At 41.1% G+C, this 17,633-nt stretch overlaps 2 protein-coding genes across 3 annotated transcripts; one reads left to right on the top strand and one right to left on the bottom strand.

Annotated features, from left to right (window-relative positions):
- Nucleotides 1–405: 405 nt before the first annotated feature.
- agbl2 (AGBL carboxypeptidase 2) lies at nt 406–14,548 on the top strand. 2 transcript variants are annotated; one of them, XM_084059253.1, is made up of 23 exons: nt 406–661; nt 764–828; nt 1,853–1,944; nt 2,872–3,057; nt 3,614–3,721; nt 4,138–4,288; nt 4,409–4,664; nt 5,689–6,084; nt 7,407–7,549; nt 8,722–8,881; nt 9,338–9,464; nt 9,569–9,669; nt 10,122–10,234; nt 10,714–10,792; nt 11,015–11,134; nt 11,230–11,310; nt 11,890–12,003; nt 12,291–12,387; nt 13,014–13,139; nt 13,240–13,273; nt 13,357–13,553; nt 13,684–13,825; nt 14,123–14,548. In XM_084059253.1, the coding sequence occupies exons 1-23, from the start codon at nt 632–634 to the stop codon at nt 14,385–14,387; spliced, it is 3,183 nt and encodes a 1,060-aa protein (XP_083915379.1). In that variant the 5' UTR covers nt 406–631; the 3' UTR covers nt 14,388–14,548. The 2 variants fall into 2 exon arrangements, with proteins under 2 accessions (XP_083915379.1, XP_083915378.1); XM_084059252.1 differs by having other exon boundaries at nt 10,714–10,840.
- Nucleotides 14,549–14,700: 152 nt separating this feature from the next.
- On the bottom strand, nt 14,701–16,527 carry tmem17 (transmembrane protein 17). Its single transcript, XM_084059254.1, has 5 exons — nt 16,378–16,527; nt 16,060–16,154; nt 15,636–15,749; nt 15,253–15,396; nt 14,701–15,064 (listed from the first exon to the last, which is right to left on the bottom strand). Exons 1-5 carry the CDS (start codon nt 16,490–16,492, stop codon nt 14,987–14,989), a joined length of 546 nt encoding a protein of 181 aa, XP_083915380.1. The 5' UTR covers nt 16,493–16,527; the 3' UTR covers nt 14,701–14,986.
- Between the last annotated feature and the right edge of the window lie 1,106 nt (nt 16,528–17,633).

Raw genomic sequence — 17,633 nt, 5'->3', positions numbered from 1 at the left:
TTGAATAATTAATCACAAAATATACTTAAATACAACATTTAGGTATTTTTACTTTACTGGAGTGTTTCCAGTTTTCAGCACTTTTACTTATATTCAACTCCACTGCATCTCAGAGGCAAATACTTTTTTATATATAGTATTTACTCCACAGTTTTTGAATTCCGGACTTATACTTGTAGCAGAGTATTTCTACATTGCAGCATTGATACTTTTACTTAAGTAAAACATTTCAGTACTTTTTCCACCTCTGCCCCCCACACCCCACCTCACCGCCCAACCTCCATGTCCATGGTAACATTCTTGTTGAGAGTATCGGTTGCTGGGCAACGTAGTTGACGAAAGATTATTTCTGCTAGCCCGCAGCAGGTCTGTGTTGTTGTTGCCCCGTTAAGTTTACATGGAAGTTAAATTAACCACTGTCTTCTTCCTTTTTAATTGTATTATTTAAACGTGAACAAGGTAACGGTAAGTTCCCGTTTTAATGTCGCCGTTAACGTTGCGTGCAATGAAGAGGCCTGTGTATTAAGCACGTGTATTATGGGTCGTCCGTTATTAATCTGAACAAGATAAAACATGCGTTCACGTGAGCTACACGTTACACGACGTTTCTTGCAGACCCATTGAGGAAATCATGTGTCCAGCACTGAATACAGATATTCTGGTCAGTATGTAACGTGAGTTTTTTTGTTGACATTAATTATGAACTTGAGATATGTTTTTCTCATACATGATTTAACAGTAACTTATACCGTTTTATTTTCAGAGGGCAACCGAGGAGGAGAGCTTCTTCTCGCACCGTTTTCAAGACCATGGACTTAGCGTTCACATGTGAGTTGATCCAACTCTTATCAAAGATATATGTATTTGATCGAGTCGTGACTTTTACTTTCGTATCTATGATAGTCTTGGCTAGCACCCCCCCGTCCGTCCTGCACTTTCACCAGTAAAGCCCGTACTTCTCCGTATATGTACAAAAAAGATATATATAAGATGCTTACCTGATTGCCACAAATGTTAACTAGTGTTACGGAGTCTTTGTGAAATGTATTAGTCCGTATTTTTCAATAAAGAAGTGTTTTAATCCCGTCCGCGTTGGATTCTGTCGGAACTTTCCTGTATTACTCAATGGGCGGTAGTGATGGGGCGCATCCGGTGAAAGCCGGAATTAACGTAAACGAGGGGGGGTGGTGTTCGTCCACAGACCGGATTAAAACACTTCTTTATTGAAAAATACGGACTAATATATGCTCCGAAGCGCTAGTTAACATTTGGGACAACCGGGTAAGCACCTTATATTTTGCATTTGAACATGTTCGGAGAAATACGGGATTTACTGGTGAAAGTGTAGGACGCACTGGGGGTGCTCGCTAAGACTCTCGTAGATATAAAAATGTCAAAATCTAAAAAAAAAATACATCTACGATACGAAAATACATCTACGATACGACGTCTTGATCTAAGGCTAATCGAACTCAAAGTACTTGCGTGTGTGCGTGTGTGTGTGTGTGTGTGTGTGTGTGTGTGTGTGTGTGTGTGTTCTCTCTCTCTCTCTCTCTCTCTCTCTCTCTCTCTCTCTCTCTCTCTCTCTCTCTCTATATATATATATATATATATATATATATATATATATATATATATATATATATATATATATATATATATATGCTAGTAGTCCATTAACTCCATTTTAGTTTGTGTGAAACTTTCACAACACCGTGTGTGTGTCTGTGTGTGTGTGTGTCTGTGTGTGTGTGTGCGTGCGTGCGTCACGTGCGTGTGCGTGTGTGCGTGCGTGGCCTATGATGATTTCCATCTCAGAGAACAAGTTCCATGTTGTTGTCTCTGTCAACAGGAATTGGAAAGATGCTGCTCGAATGCACAGCTGCGATGACAGTGACCCCAACATAGAGGACGAGGCACATGATTTAGCAGCAAGGAGAAAACGTAAATTATAATAATAATAAATTATATTTATAATGCACTTATAATGCAATACATTTGAAGCAAATCTCAAAGTGCTACAGAGTAAACATTTGCATATAATACACTTGAATGAAGCAATTTGCAACAATTTAGGCATTTAGCAGACGCTCTTCTCCAGAGTTCCTTACAATAAGCAAGGTAATCACAACCTCAAGAAACTAGGATCCCAGTTAAACCAAGATCCTAGCATCAGTCTATTTATTAATGAAATAACAATCTGTACATTGAAACTATGACATCAGGTAAACAATGAACCTAGCATGACGGCTTTCCTATGTTAGCTGATCTGAGTGAGCGGGCGAGGTTCTATAGGTTGGATCAGGTTTTTAAGGTATGGGGTGCCATGCCTTTGGTGGTACTTGGTGTGGGCAGCAACCGTAGCCAAAGAGAGAAGTCATTGAGATTTTATTTGGATCAGCATCGATCTAATGATGTTCAACTTGGATGTGTAGGCTCTGAGTTATACTTGATTTTGATGTTGAATACGCTGCCTTGCAGCTTTAGTTTGTAGTGTCGTGGGCAGGCGCACAAGGAAAGACCTGTCCCTCACTGGGTGGTTTGTGATCTAACACAACCATTGTTAATTGAGACACAAAACCACACAGTGGTCAATTGTAATTTTGGACTTCTTCAATTGATACATTTATAAAACTGATTCAAATAAGAATATAAACTTTAGCAATCCTTGAGGCTTAAGTGATAATTTAAAGAAGAATTTGCTTGTAATCAGCTGTGATCAGCTTTACTGTAATCATTTTGATGAATAGACAATGTTGTAATTTGAAACAGGGTGAGGTGATTAAGTAAGGAAACAATGACCTGGCCCTCGTCTATTTTGGAAGGCCAACACATTTTTGTGTTCTTCCTGTGTTACATGTTCCCATCCAGTGTCCATACACGTGGGCCATGTTATGAGGACCACACAGCTGGTGGTAGACTTCGATGGCCAACGGCCAATCCCCAGGCTCAGAGAGCCTCTGGACCTGTTCAACTTCCCCTCCGCCTCCTGCCCATTCCAGGGAGTCCGTTGGCCCATAGAGTTTGAGGTCATCAAGGATGTCATCCATCACATAGGTGTGTTCTCTTTTAAATCACATTTCAAAACACACTTCTATAGATTTGCTTTTAGTCTGTTTTGTGTTTTTCTCTTTTTAAGCAATTTTATTTGGCTATTGTTTCTCTCACACTTACACGTACGTGCAAGTGCTGTGTCGCACAAGTACTTTGTAACTCTGTTTTAAAAAGCTCTATACAAATATAGTTTATTATATTATCATCATTATCATTACTTGTCTTATGCCCTGGGGATAGTGACTAACCTTAACTACTTGCAGCCCGGCATCCCTATTTTGGCCTGTCATTATAGACTGTTTTATATGCGATTTTTAAAAATAGTGAAAATGTACACATTGTGATATTGTAGATCAGCTCTTTTTGCCATGTGACACCATCGTACAGCGAAGTATAACATAGGGTTTAAGTGGTTAAAAACTGTGATGAATGAGCCAGCAGTCTAGCAATGGCAAAGAAAAAAACTTCTCTACTGCATCACCACAATTTATTTTCCTTAGAAAAAAAAGTTTAAAAAAAAAGTCACATAGTTGATAGTTCCATTGTGATTGTGTTTCAGAATGGGAGCCACCAGGTCCAGAATCATTTTACCAGTTAACAGGACATGAGAGGACGCCCATACCAGTGGGAGAGGAGAAGGGGAAGGTGGTATACTGTATTGACCTAGGTAAGCCTGTGATTAAATATATGTTAACTTTGGTAGGTTGTATAGCTACCTGGCCATGATATAAGTCGAAATAAGATTGATGAAGCACTTCTTATTATATTTTTTTATTTCTATATATGAATGAATCAACATGAAAAATCCGATTTTTTCAAATATACTAAATTGATTAACAACTTAAGACCAATTTTATAGTCGTACAACAGTGTCATGCAAAAATAACAACAATAACCAATCTACAAGCTCACAACACATTGCGATGCCACACATTATGAGCTTGTAGAACTGCTGTTTTCTGTACTACGCGATTAATCAATTATTTTTTGCATAATAATGATTAAATCGATTAATTTGATTAACTGTTGCCCACCTAACTTCACCCTAAATTCATCCCTTCTCTTTCTCTGTCACTCATTAAGCCACCAAGACCCCCTATTTCACCCGCTCTCGTGTTGGGGGAAGCAGAAGGCCAATTAAGAGCGCCATCACTTGTGCCACACGTCAGGGGGAACCCACGCTAGAATTTGAGTCACGATTTGAGAGTGGAAACCTGCAGAAGGCGACACAAGTGTGAGTCTGTAGAGCCTTAACTCCCCTGATGTTTGCTGTTTCAGCTCCTGAGCTGTCTTGTTTGTTTTTTGATTCTTTGACTCACTTCCCAGTCATTTCTCCTCATCTCACCCTACCCAGTGGCGTCCACGACTACGAGCTCACTCTGCGCACGGACACGTACACCAACAAGCACACGCAGTGGTTTTACTTCAGGGTCAGGAACATGAAGGCTGGTGCTACATATCGCTTCACCATCATCAACCTGATGAAGTGTCGCAGCCTGTACTCTTTGGGTTTGAAACCACTCCTCTATTCCGAGAGGGCTGACAAGGAGAGAGGTGTTGGGTGGCACCGCATCGGATCTAATATCAGATATTATCGAAACTGTAGCCAGGTGGGTGGATGCTGAAGAGCATGTCAAGTCTCAAGGGGCCACTTAGCTTGAATGTTCAAAAGTAGATACTTGACTTGCTTTTACGATCTAGCTAGAATGAGAATTGAGTGCACACTAAATTTTCACCTGGTCTTCTGACAGCTTTCCAGAACTGGACTAAAGGTCATCATTCTAAAAGCAATGAGCTTAGAGTGATATTGTTGGATCACAAAAGTGAAATATCTGTTAGTGGCTATAGACGGGTTTCCGAGCGACGTCATCACAGAGCAGAATGCGCAATCTGCGCATGCCTGGGGGTGGAAGGCGCGTTCGAAAATACAACCCTGAGCGGCAGTGAGCGCACTGGCCAATACAAACTAATAGGCGAGTGTGCTCCGGTGCGTAATTTCCAAACGCACCCATAGGCTTCCCCCCGCAGCTGCGCGGTCATATTCCTCTCAATGTTTACTAACAGGAAACCTGTCTATATGGCTAAAGAATCATCTGCTAAGCTCTGTGCATAAATGTAGTCCCAGGTTTCCAGTAGGTGGCATACCCATTTCCTGTTCAAGTTCAGTTTCCCATAGCTTTGTTTGATAGGATGCAGATTTGAACCAAAAACACATATGAAGGTGTGATACAGATTACGGTTCAAATCTGTTGCTAGGTTCAGGAAACGGGTATGCCACCCTCTGTAAGGAAACCGGGGACTACAGTTATGCACAGAGCCTATTGGCAATCATTGTGGATTGTGCGTCTGTGGAAGACTTGACATGTGAAAATGAAGATGGACTTCATTTTTATAGCTGGTGCTACTGCTAAGTGCACATAAATAAAGTCATCAGATGGCTGGGAGAAAGTGTGCTGTAGGATTGAGCGATAAAATGCCACACTGATTGAATGCATATAAACACCACAGCTTTGAAAACAATATCATGAAATACATGTAGCAGAATGACAAAATGAGTGTGCAAAATCAGGAGAGAATACGATATTGCATACTGTAGGTCACATGTTCCACTAAGTTTGTCATTTCTCCTTTCAGGGTAAAGAAGACAACAATACCCTGTATTCACTGACGTGGACTTGCCACTTCCCTTATGACTCTGACACCTGCTATCTGGCTCACTGCTATCCTTACACCTACTCCCGCCTGCAGTGCTACCTCGGCCGCGTCACGTCTGACCCGGCCGTCGCAGCCTACTGTAAACTGCGGGTGCTGTGCCGCAGCCTGGCAGGGAACATGGTGTATGTGCTGACGGTGACGTCCCCTGGGGGTGGTGGCAGCAGGGCAGAGCGCAGGAGGAAGAAGGCTGTGGTGGTAACGGCCAGGGTGCACCCAGGAGAAACCAACAGCTCTTGGATGATGGAAGGATTCTTGGATTTCCTGCTCGGGGACTCGGACGACGCTCAGGTCCTCAGGGACACTTTTGTTTTTAAGGTGATAAGGAGGGCTCAATTGTATATATATTTTGAGTGTTTTTATTTATTCATATTTTTTACTTTCACTTTCACTTAAGCCATACATCGGTGTGTCACAAAAATCATAAAAAATATTTTATTTAAATCAATAGTTGTTTTATAATCGGCTAAATCGATTAGTTGAAGTAACTGTTGCATCCCTATGTGTCCATAATCCCATGCCTTTTTTTGAATTTGATTATTTTAATTTAACAATTTGTGGTGCCAAGCTTGTATCAATTTGTTTGGGAATGCATTAAGAAGGTTTTGCTTTAAGCTAAACTAACTATTCTCTTCCCAGTAGTTTTTCCTAGAGTTATTACCTATAATTTACCCATGCATCTAATAGAGTGCTACAAGGATGTCATCTGAGGGCCCAAACCCAAAGTTACCTCCCCATGGGTTCCCTTAAGATATTGCATTGGATTTTAAAAGCAATTTGCTCTGTTCCAAAACACACTCTTTTGCTTTATAATTTGTGAAACACATTTATATTGATTCGCTTTTTTTTTTAAAGTCCATAATGTCTTCAAAATTCACAGTTGAGATATTAATGGATATGTTTTATGTTATAGTGCTAAAAGTGAAACTCTTTTAGGCTTATGTTAACCACAGACCTCATTTTCTACATAGATCGAAAATCCTATGGGGAAAAAAGTATTGAAATCTGCGAGTGAAGTCAGTCTGACTGAACTCGCAGATTTAAATCTGTGGGGAAGCAATTAGAGAGTGCATTGTTGAACCAATCCATAGTTCTTCATATTGAGGTGGTGATATTATTGATTAATTTCCAAAGCAGCATGTGTTGGTTTGTTAGCGACTGTTCACGTTGCTGTTCTTAGCAACTACCTTGGATTTTGAAGTCACCAGACCAGTGGCGTCAGTTCAGCAAAAGCTAGGGTATGGCAGCATGCACGCGACCTCATGCGCGCGCAAAATTTTTGTGCGGTTCTGGGCGGGTTGGGTTCGTTTTTTTCCAGTTTTTGGTTACTTTATTTCGGTTTTAGGGTTAGGATTCGGGTTAGGTTAGGGTTATGTTATTTAATTCTTATTTTTGCCTGATTTTCCCGATTTATTATCAAAAAAGTACTTTTTTTTTCTCCCCTGGAGCCAGGGTATGGCAGCTGCAATAGCCTGCCATACCCAATTGACGCCCCTGCACCAGACATAGTTAGGCAGAGATCTTTGGCAACACAAGACATTGTGAACTCACTTGCGCATTTGAGGTCTACAAACTGTAGCACTCCAAACTAGCATCAACAACTTAATTTTCTTGTTCTGCTTTTTCTTGATGTGATGCAGGTTGTACCGATGTTGAACCCAGACGGTGTGGTGGTGGGGAACTATCGATGCTCTCTCGCTGGCAGGGACCTCAACAGGAACTACAGAACAATGCTCAGGGAATCCTTTCCCTGCGTCTGGCACATGAGGAGCATGGTGAAAAGGTAAGACAGAATGTCCACATGCAATTACACACACACACACACACACACACACACACACACACACACACACACACACACACACACACACACACACACACACACACACACACACACACACACACACACACACAGACACAGACACTTACAATTTACAATTTAGGCATTTAACAGACGCTCTTAATTCAGAGCATTTTACAATAAGCAAGGACAACACAAGGTAATACATTAAATGCATAGAAATAGTAATCTAGGATCATAGGTAAACCGAGAACCTATCATCAGTCTAACAGTCAATAATATGTACATTGAACTATACACACTATAGGATGCCAGGTCAACAATGACCTGGCATCTGTCTACATAACATGCTATCTAAATTCCATTTTAGCCTTTGCACAAGTCTGCAAGGTCGTCGAGGCTAGGGCAAGTGCTACGGAAAGTGCTACAGGCTAAGGTGGAGTCTGAAGAGGTGAGTCTTCAGATTACAGCGGAAGATTGGGAGTGAGTCTGCAGTTCTAATTGCAATGGGGAGTTCATTCCACAGTTAGCCAGAAAGGAGAAGAGTCTGGGACGTGTGGAGCGTTGTCCCGGATGTTTTGGCGAAGGTTCTGCCAGCTTCCCTGTGTTAGCTGATCTGAGTGAGCGGGAGGGGTTGGATCAGGCTTTGAAGATATGGGGGTGCCATACCTTTGGTTGCTTTGTAGGCCAACATCAGTGTTTTGTACTCTGTGTGGGCAGTAACTGGGAGCCAATGGAGGGAGTGGAGAAGGGGGGAGACATGTGGAAAATTTGGCTGGTTGAAGACCAACCGTGCTGCGGCATTCTGGATCATTTGGAGAGGCTTAAGTGCACATGCCGGGAGGACACACACACGCACATGCACGCACACGCACACACACACACACACACACACACACACACACACACACACACACACACACACACACACACACACACACACACACACACACACACACACACACACACACACACACACACACACACACACACACATACATACACGCTCTGTGTCTCTTTCACTTCCCACACATACTACACCACCACTTCTCACATCTCCTCCTCTCCTGAGCATTGTGAGTGGATATTGAGAAACTGTCAATGAAACTCACACACGAATGACTCGAGTCCTGCTGTTCCATGCTTTCTTTCAGACTGATGGCTGAGAGGGACGTGGCCCTTTACTGTGACTTCCATGGTCACAGCCGCAAAAACAATGTATTCATGTACGGCTGCAACAACCGTGATGATGCCACACTGCAGCTCCACGAGAGAGTGTTCCCGCTAATGATGAGCAAGAATGCCAATGACAAGGTAGACATGATGAAGGATTCTTCTTATACTCATATTTATAGGACCATGCATGATATAACGTGACTAGCTTAGTGGCCTTGTGGTTATGGTGTCTGCCCTGAGATTGACAGGCCAGTATCCAGCCGAGTCATAACAAAGACTATAAAAATTGCACCCTATACAGTACCTCCCTGCTTGGCACTCAGCATCAAGTGTTGGATTGTCTCAGTGAACATACTAGCATCATGTCCAGGGGGTGTACTTGTACATCAAGCTGCCTCATGCTAAGAAAACGGGAGATAGGCTCCTGAATTATAGGCCTATTGATCTATGGCATTGTTGGTTCCAAAGGCTGCGTACTGTACTTACTTATGTAGTCATAGGTAGCTTATATTTCATAATTGTAACACCCAGCTTCTTTGTTGAATTGTATACAGTGCTGCATACTGATATCAAATATCATGTATCCCTCCTCAGTTCTCATTCAGGAGCTGTAAATTCAGAGTGCAGAAGAGCAAAGAGGGAACAGGGCGTATCGTTATGTGGCGTCTGGGCATCAGAAACAGCTACACTATGGAGTCCACCTTTGGAGGCTCCACTCTGGGTGTGTTTGAGCTCTGTCTGTGACATACTGTGCCTGTGTGAGTGTGCATTTAGAGATTTCATTAACATAATGCAATCATCCACCTTGACGTATTTTATCTCCAGGTAACAGGAGCGGAACTCATTTCACAACACAAGACCTTAAGTCCCTGGGCTACTATTTCTGTGACACTCTGCTGGACTACTGTGACCCCGATCCCACAAAGGTGATTAAACACTTAAAGCCTATACAATTTGAGTCCCCCAGGGTTCTTCTGTATACTAGCCTCCCTACTTTTTTCCTCTACACTAAATAGCGTTGGCAAAAATAGCAGATCTACAAACTCACAGTCCATCGCGTTGCAAGCTTGTTTTTTGCCGAATGTTCATCCCCAGAATAGGGAAGCTAGGGTTCATGTGGTTAAAAGCATGGTCTGACCTGGTTTCAAATGTATTATTTTCAGCCACCATCATTATAATATTATTATACAATAATATTACAAATATTTGTTTAGTCACATAAGACAGAACATAACATGCTCCAAAACATACCTTGTTTCTCTTTTTGATGACTTTAGTGCACATTGATTTATTTGAGTACTGTCATTTTTGTAATTACATTATTATATGATTGTTTATCACTTTACTCTTTCTCCATATGTCTGTGTTTGTGTGTTAGACTGCATACTGTCTGACTGAGTTGTCAGCGTTGCTGAAACAGGAGGTCAGAGAGAGGCTCGGCAAAGAGCTGGGCACTGACTGCAGCATCTCTATCTCTGATCTGGAGTCCAGGTCCTTACCTTTTTAATACTTTTTATCATGTGACACACAACATTCACCAAGACTGAAGGCTCTGGTGTGTATTTTTAGCCCCATTAGCGGCGAGGCTATGTCAGTCCATCTAACACTTTACTCCCAAAAGATACATCTATAAAATTACTGGATGGATTGCCATGGAATTTGCTGTGCACCTTCATGCACCTTCAGTAGGATATATACCCCTACTGATATTGATGACCCCATGGCCTTTCCTCTAGTGCCACCTTTCAGCCAAATTGTCCAATTGGTTGTTAAAGAGCACCACAGCCATTAGGGATTGCTGCAGGTCAAGGCTTGTTAAGCTGTCATTCACCTTGAATTGTTATTGTTTTTACTGTATGTGTATGTATGCTGCTGGTCCCTGTCTCCGAGATATATTTCTCCTAAGGGAGACGCAATAAAGTAAACCTTGACCCTTGAATGTGATTTCCCCCCTCCCCCTGTCTTTACAGCACCAGTGGTTCAAACAGTACAGATTCTGATGGACTGCCAGTACATTTACTGAACCAAGCAAACGCTATCCAAACACAGGTATGGCCTGTGGACCAGACTCACTTGGAATCAGTAAGATGTCAACATGTGAGCAGTTTCCCATTCTACACCAGATAAATATCCCTTTTGAGTTAATAAGTGGTCATTGAAATACAAAAGAATCAAGCTTCGACTTATTCTTTCTACAAATTCATTCAATATTCTTTTCAGTCATATCTGTCTCTAGTGAGTTTCCCCTCATGCTGCTGTTCTTCTCTCCAGAAAAGTCCCATTGAAAAGAAGAAACACCTGAGAACTCGTAAAGAGAGGAACCGACAGCGACAGGAGCGGATCAAGAAGAACACAGAGCCCATTGTCCTGCACAGTAGCATCAAAAACCTTGTAAGACATTCCAAAATCACCACGTGTAGTTTGAAGCATTTACTGCTTTTTTTTTGTGACCTGAAAATAAGTCATCATTGTTTTGGTCTTTGCAGGAGCCCAATCTGCTCAGCGAAGACGAAATGATTAAAATGAGGATCCAAAAGACTGCACTGAGAAATAGGAAGAGAAAGAAGGTATGACGCAGATTGAGTTACAAACATAGAATGATTAGAGCCCGACCGATGCCAGATTTCTGGGTCTTATGCCGATTCAGATTTTGGACAGTTCTAGACCACTGATTGACAATGTTTTTTATGATATTTGATCAAAAAAGTGCAACATTTTTCGAAGCAATTTGAAAAACATTGATTTGATTAAAGTTTCCATTTCAGACATTTAACTTATAAACAAACAAATACATATAAAATACACATAGTGAACTTTATTTTATTTAACCACTGTATTAAAAAAAAAGCTCAAAAATGCCAATCTACAAGCCCACAATACGTCACATTGTGAGCTTGTAGATTTGCCATTTTTGAATATTTTCTGAAAACTCTTGAAAATGTTAATGACATGCCAAAATAGAGAGGCACGGTTGAAAGTGTTCAACATTAGCTTTCAGCTGCATAATTTCTAATACCATGTGTTGTCAAAAAAGTCAAATAATGGCCAATATATCAGTCTGTCTCTAAGAATGATGGACAACCAAAGATATACACACACACAAAAGAAAATAACTCATTGGCTTTCCACTTTATTTGCCCTCCAAGGTCCCCTGTGGTGCGAAGGGGGGGGGAATGAGAAAACCTGCGGTTCCTCGTTCAGCCTCTGGCCCCAGACTCATCAGCCATGTGACCCTAAGGCAGGACCCGGAGCCTGTTAAGGTTAATGAATTATCTCTGCATCCTTTTGCATCTGGGGTCATTTCATTTGATGTAGGGTCTGTAATTAAGACATTATTGAATCAAGCGAAAGTGTTCATACAAGGTCAAATTGACCTGTGTACAGTTGTACGGCTGTAGTCATGTTATATCAAGATGGTGATATTCTGTTAGTCAGTGATTTTAAAAGCATGTGCTGTCCTTTCTTACCTTCGGTTACTTTGGGACTTAGTTGCGTGCCGGTGTGTGGAGTATCAAAAATAGTTAACTTTGCACTTTCTCTGTTTTAGAATAAATGCCTGGAAGCTATGAGGGCTTCGTACCGGCATCACAGGACCAAAGCGTATCCGCAACTCAGACTATCCCTGACCAAGCCATCCCAATCAGGTAAATGTAGGACAGAGTCTGTATAAAAACAGTGTCTAAATGTGGTCTCTACCAGAGCCCTGCAGATTTTTGAGCCTGATTCCAATCCTGATTTTACAGAGCCTTACACCACCAATTTTTTTTTTACCTTTTCTAATCTATTTTAAAAACTTGGATATGATTGAAGTTTTTCAAAAATACAAAGTTAAAGAATAGCAATAGCACTTTTGAACATTTTCAACTAATTCATAATGACATGCCCGAAATAGGGACGCCAGGTTGAAAGTGGTTAAAAATCTGCACACATCGGCAGCATATAATTGGTGACACCGATGTTGTCAGAAAAAATGTAAAATAATGGCTCACGTCTCTACAATCACTAACTTTATCATGTGTAATTTCGAGAATAAATAAAACTTGAATGAATGAATCATGTTATAATACACCTTGTCTTCCTTGTTGAGGAAGCTCAAAGAGCAAGAAGTTCACTACTGTATTGTGCAGTACATTCCTGTGACATTCCCATTCCAGGGACTGGTATAAACAATGAATGACAGATTGTCCACTACATTAGTCATAATTTAGAACTCTTGAAAATAGGGGATAGTCAGTCAAGCTCAGTTTGTCATTGCATTTGGTCTTCACAGAGGAACCAGAGGAGGAGAGAGGAAGGTGTAGGTATTCAACTCAGCTGCTGCATCTGCACGCCCTGCTTCCACCTCAAACAGGGGCCTTCTGTCCTCCCCCAGTTGTCTCTCACAAAGGCTTGAGAGGTCAGTCTTTACAGATTCTTGTTTACCTCATTGAAAATCCAATTTTCCATAGTGCCTCGTAGCTAGCTGTCTGATCGTAAAACTCATCTCCCCCTTTCAGGAAGGTTACCAGATTCGCTCAACACTGCATACAGGTAATCATCATAGCATTCCAATGAAAGATGACATGGCTTAACTCGGGTGAATCACTCAACATGTTGTATATTTCTGATCATAGGTCTCCCCCAGGCTTGCAGTACAAGGTAGTTCCAGAGATTGTTCCATCAAGGGTATTGGAACCCAACATGTCATCAACCCTCTGCCCTGCCAAGTCCAGCCCTGAGCAGCCTCATGTAGACAAAAACGCTTCTTGGGTCTCCACCTCCCAGACAAACACCATCAAGTATAAGACACAGGAAAAAGATGGAATGGAAGGTGACACTGACATTACTAACATATGACATAGATATGACAAATTAAACAACAACTTAACTGTGTACTTTTACTATGTAGCACATCTAATTGACCCTTTCATTAATTTCTTTATTTTATATTGTTTATTTAGTTGGTGTGTCACTGTTGGACAATAAGCCCATTAGTGGACAGGACCAGAGAGAGCTTATCCTCAAGAACCCACTTTACAAAAGTGAACCTGATGGAAATTCATACTCGCACAGACTGAGGAGCACAGATATCAGAGGAAAAAGGTGTGTGGGAATATTGTCTCTGACTTGGTTTGTAACCATCTTTCCTATATCCGGTCACTGATGAGTTTTCTCTCTGCCTCTTCTCTGTTGCTCAATCATGGTTCAAAGAAGCCTTGTTCAAAGACGGGAAAACAGTAAGAGGGAGGGACAAAGGGAAGGAAAATAGCCCTTTGACCACATTCCTTTTGAAAAGAGAAAGATCTCTATGACATGGACTAATTAGGCTAGCTGCTGTATGGATTTAGCTTTATGGCATTAATTAATAATCTTCTCTGCGACCTGTCTCTATAATTTCAGATTATCCAAGGAAACCTTAAAAGAGCAAGATACATTGGAAATTGACGTTTTAACCACGTTGTCTAAGACTTCAGGCCTCTTCCAGTTGGATCGTCCTCTGTCCCAGGATGACACTTTCCATAGGCTTCAAAAACTCAGTCTTGTTGAGGGCGCTAGGTTTTCTCACACAGGGAGAGGAAATCAGAAGCTGATGCCTCTGGAGGGGAGACTGGTCAGAAGACCATCAGGATCTGCCCCACTGCATGGCACATCATCTTTGTGCTGAGAACCTCACGTTTTCTTTGACTCTAATGTTCTGGCTGGTAAAATGAACCATGCTAAAGAACAGATTTATTTTGTCAGGGAATATCCACTGTGAGTGTGGAACATACTGTATATAGGCCTAATGCACAGTGCAAATGTCACAGTGTCATGGAAATATGTATTTTGCACTGATTTTGTGATTTTTAATTTCATGGACCTGAAGATGAAACTAGTTTTTGTAATGTTATGTCGATTCATTTTTGCTCAATTTTTGTTGTTGCGGAACAGATTTACAGCCAAACCGTCCTGTTTAATTTATCACACGTTTACACATCCAATGTACATTTTATTTATTCACAACAGTAGAAAAACACAAATGTTATAAAAGTTTAAGTGATATAAAAAACAAAACTGTGCAAAGTTTTCAAGCTCATTGTGGGAAATATGCATTTTGTACAGATGCCATATCTGTTATGGAAAGCTGTCAGTGTGATGAAACGGTTGAGCCTTTAATGTATCAGTGAAGTGAAGACTGGGCCATGGGCAATAAGATGGGTGTCAGGAGAACAGGAAGATTGGGCCATGGGCACCGACATGGATGTCAGCTCCAGGGATCAGAGCTCAGTCAAACTGTCTTAGATGAAATTGGCTTTCTGTTTGTCTGACCATCTCTCGCAGGGCCACAAAGCCAAAGAGGGCCTGGGGGAATGGGAGAATACAATTATAATTATCAGAATTCCCAAACAAAAAGCTATGGACAATAAATTGCAAGATCCTAACTAAAGCCTAATTTACACAAAAGAGCATTATTTTTCCACGTACAACACCTTTGTGCGATGGAGCTTAAATTAGACTTGGGGGTGTCTTTCATGTGTTATATAATTCACCTGTGCGAGTATGAACAAGGCAAGAACGATGTGCACGCCTCTCTCCAGGGGCTGGATGAGAATGGCCTCGTTGAAAAGCTGGAACAGGATCAATGGAAACTGCAGCAGAAGAGTCAGCAGCCAGAAACCTGCTAGCTCTGGGACCTTCAATCAACACAAACACATAACATTAGATACCACTATCTATAAGACACTCATGTAAGCTTTACATGCTCTGCCCCCCCCCCCCCTAGATTCTGAGTGTTATGTTGACCAGTATCACAACAGAAAGGTCAAAAGCACAGAACTTTCTGTGTGTGTGTGTGTGTGTGTGTGTGTGTGTGTGTGTGTGTGTGTGTGTCCATACTGTACGTGTGTGTCCATACTGTACATGTGTATCCAACCTTTTCTTGCAAATTCCCAGCATAACCAAGGTAGAGTCTGATGGCCTCGATCAGGGTCATTAGGACAAGAACAGTAACGAGGATGAACTTGTAGTAGTCTGGCAGGGCAGGATACTGGAGGAAATGAGCACAATTACGTTGAACAGAAACATAATAGCTGCAAAGCATGTAGGAATTGAGCACAGTGGCTGCACTTTAAATATGCACATTCTAATCCACTATGTACTGCCTGTTTATAACTAAATAGGTTTCCAGATTACTTTTGTCATGTCTCTTAAACTAATTTGACCATTTTGACGGATCACAATAACAGGTTGTTAACAAGGTTGTCTGTTTTGATACCAAAGAACAGTTTACAGAGGGCTGATTAGCCAATTAAGGGCATTACAATATCAACATACTGTAGGCCTACCACCCATCTCACCTTGAGATGCAGCATTACAACTTCACTGACCCACCACAAGGGGAAGAACCATGTGTTGAAGTACAGCGACATCTGGAGTGGTAAACTGGACACAACTGGGAACAGTAGAGATTCGAGAATCCATTTAAATAAGAAATTATAATTTATACAACATCGGAAAAGAAATTAATCACAAAAGAGATCAAACGGGTGAACCGTGCAAAATACATGCTGGTTAGCAATGGTAAACAAATAGCATCACAGTTTGTGCTGCTGTTCTCCAACACAGAAATGACTTAGCTTGTAGCTACATGACCACAGAACTGGATCTGAACTCACTGCAGCCCAGGTATTTTGCGTGGTCTTCGGGAGTTAGTTCCTTACGATTCTGATCGATAAATACATTTCGAGAGAAATCTCCTAAGCGTCTCCTGATGGGCTGCGGCAGCTCCATTGTGTCCTAAAACACAGTGCTGCAGAAACATCATCGCCAGCTAGCTGAGAGGAAAAGACAAACGCCCCACCGTTTCCTTGGTTACTGAAGAAATCTCGCGTTCAGCTGAAATCTCGCATGTCCAACATATCAAGAGCAATGGTGGAAAAAAATTACTTAGTAAGAGTATCAATACTAATACTGCAACGTAGAAGTACTCTGTTAAAAGTAAAAGTCCAGAATTAAAAATGTACTTGAGTAAAAGTACAAAAGTAGCCTACTCATTATGCAGAATGTCCCATTTCTGAAGTTTTCAAATGTACAAAATGTATACAAATCTTTTGAAAATAGCAGATCTACATTGTGAGCCAAAATGTATATAGAGCTGTAATAATAGTCAAAATCTACAAAGTAACTAGTAACTAGTTTTCAAATAATTGTAGTTGAATAAAAGTACAATATTTGCTTCTGAGATGTAGTGGAGTAGAAGTACAAGTACTGAAAATTGGAAATACTCCAGTAAACTAAAAGTACCTTGTACAGTACTTGAGTAAATGTACTTACACCACTGATCAAGATAAAGTATAACGACTGTGTACCGTAGGCAATAATTAGCTTAGTAGCCTACTAGAGCTCTGGCAGTAGACATTATCTTTATTTAGGACAGAAGTGCCGTTAGACATAGTGTTATTACCATAATCTAATATTTTAAAATATTAGATTATGATAATAATAAAACATAAAAGTGTTGTTTTAAAATTGAAAAGAGAGAGAGAGAGAGAGAGAGGCAGAGACAGAGGCAGAGAGAGAGAGAGAGAGACAGACAGAGGCACACACACACACACACACACACACACACACACACACACACACACACACACACACACACACACACACACACACACACACACACACACCTGAGAAAGCTCCTTCTGGTTACTTTCAAGCTGGGCAAGACCTGGGCTGTTGGTTTGATTGATTGATTGATTGATGTACTTTATTTAGTAAGACATGAGAACAACAGTACATGGAAGTACAAATTCACAATACAAGGTCTACTAAACTGGAAGACTCATAAAAGCACTGAGCTTGTTTCAAATGAGTTCCCCATGCACACAAATCATGATACATATAAGAGACAGACAGATATACACAACTACTA

Source organism: Gymnoscopelus microlampas (genome assembly GCF_963454915.1).
Source record: "Gymnoscopelus microlampas genome assembly, chromosome: 6".
NCBI lineage: Eukaryota > Metazoa > Chordata > Actinopteri > Myctophiformes > Myctophidae > Gymnoscopelus > Gymnoscopelus microlampas.
Note: the sequence above shows the minus strand (reverse complement) of the source record. Positions and strands in the feature narration are given on the sequence as shown.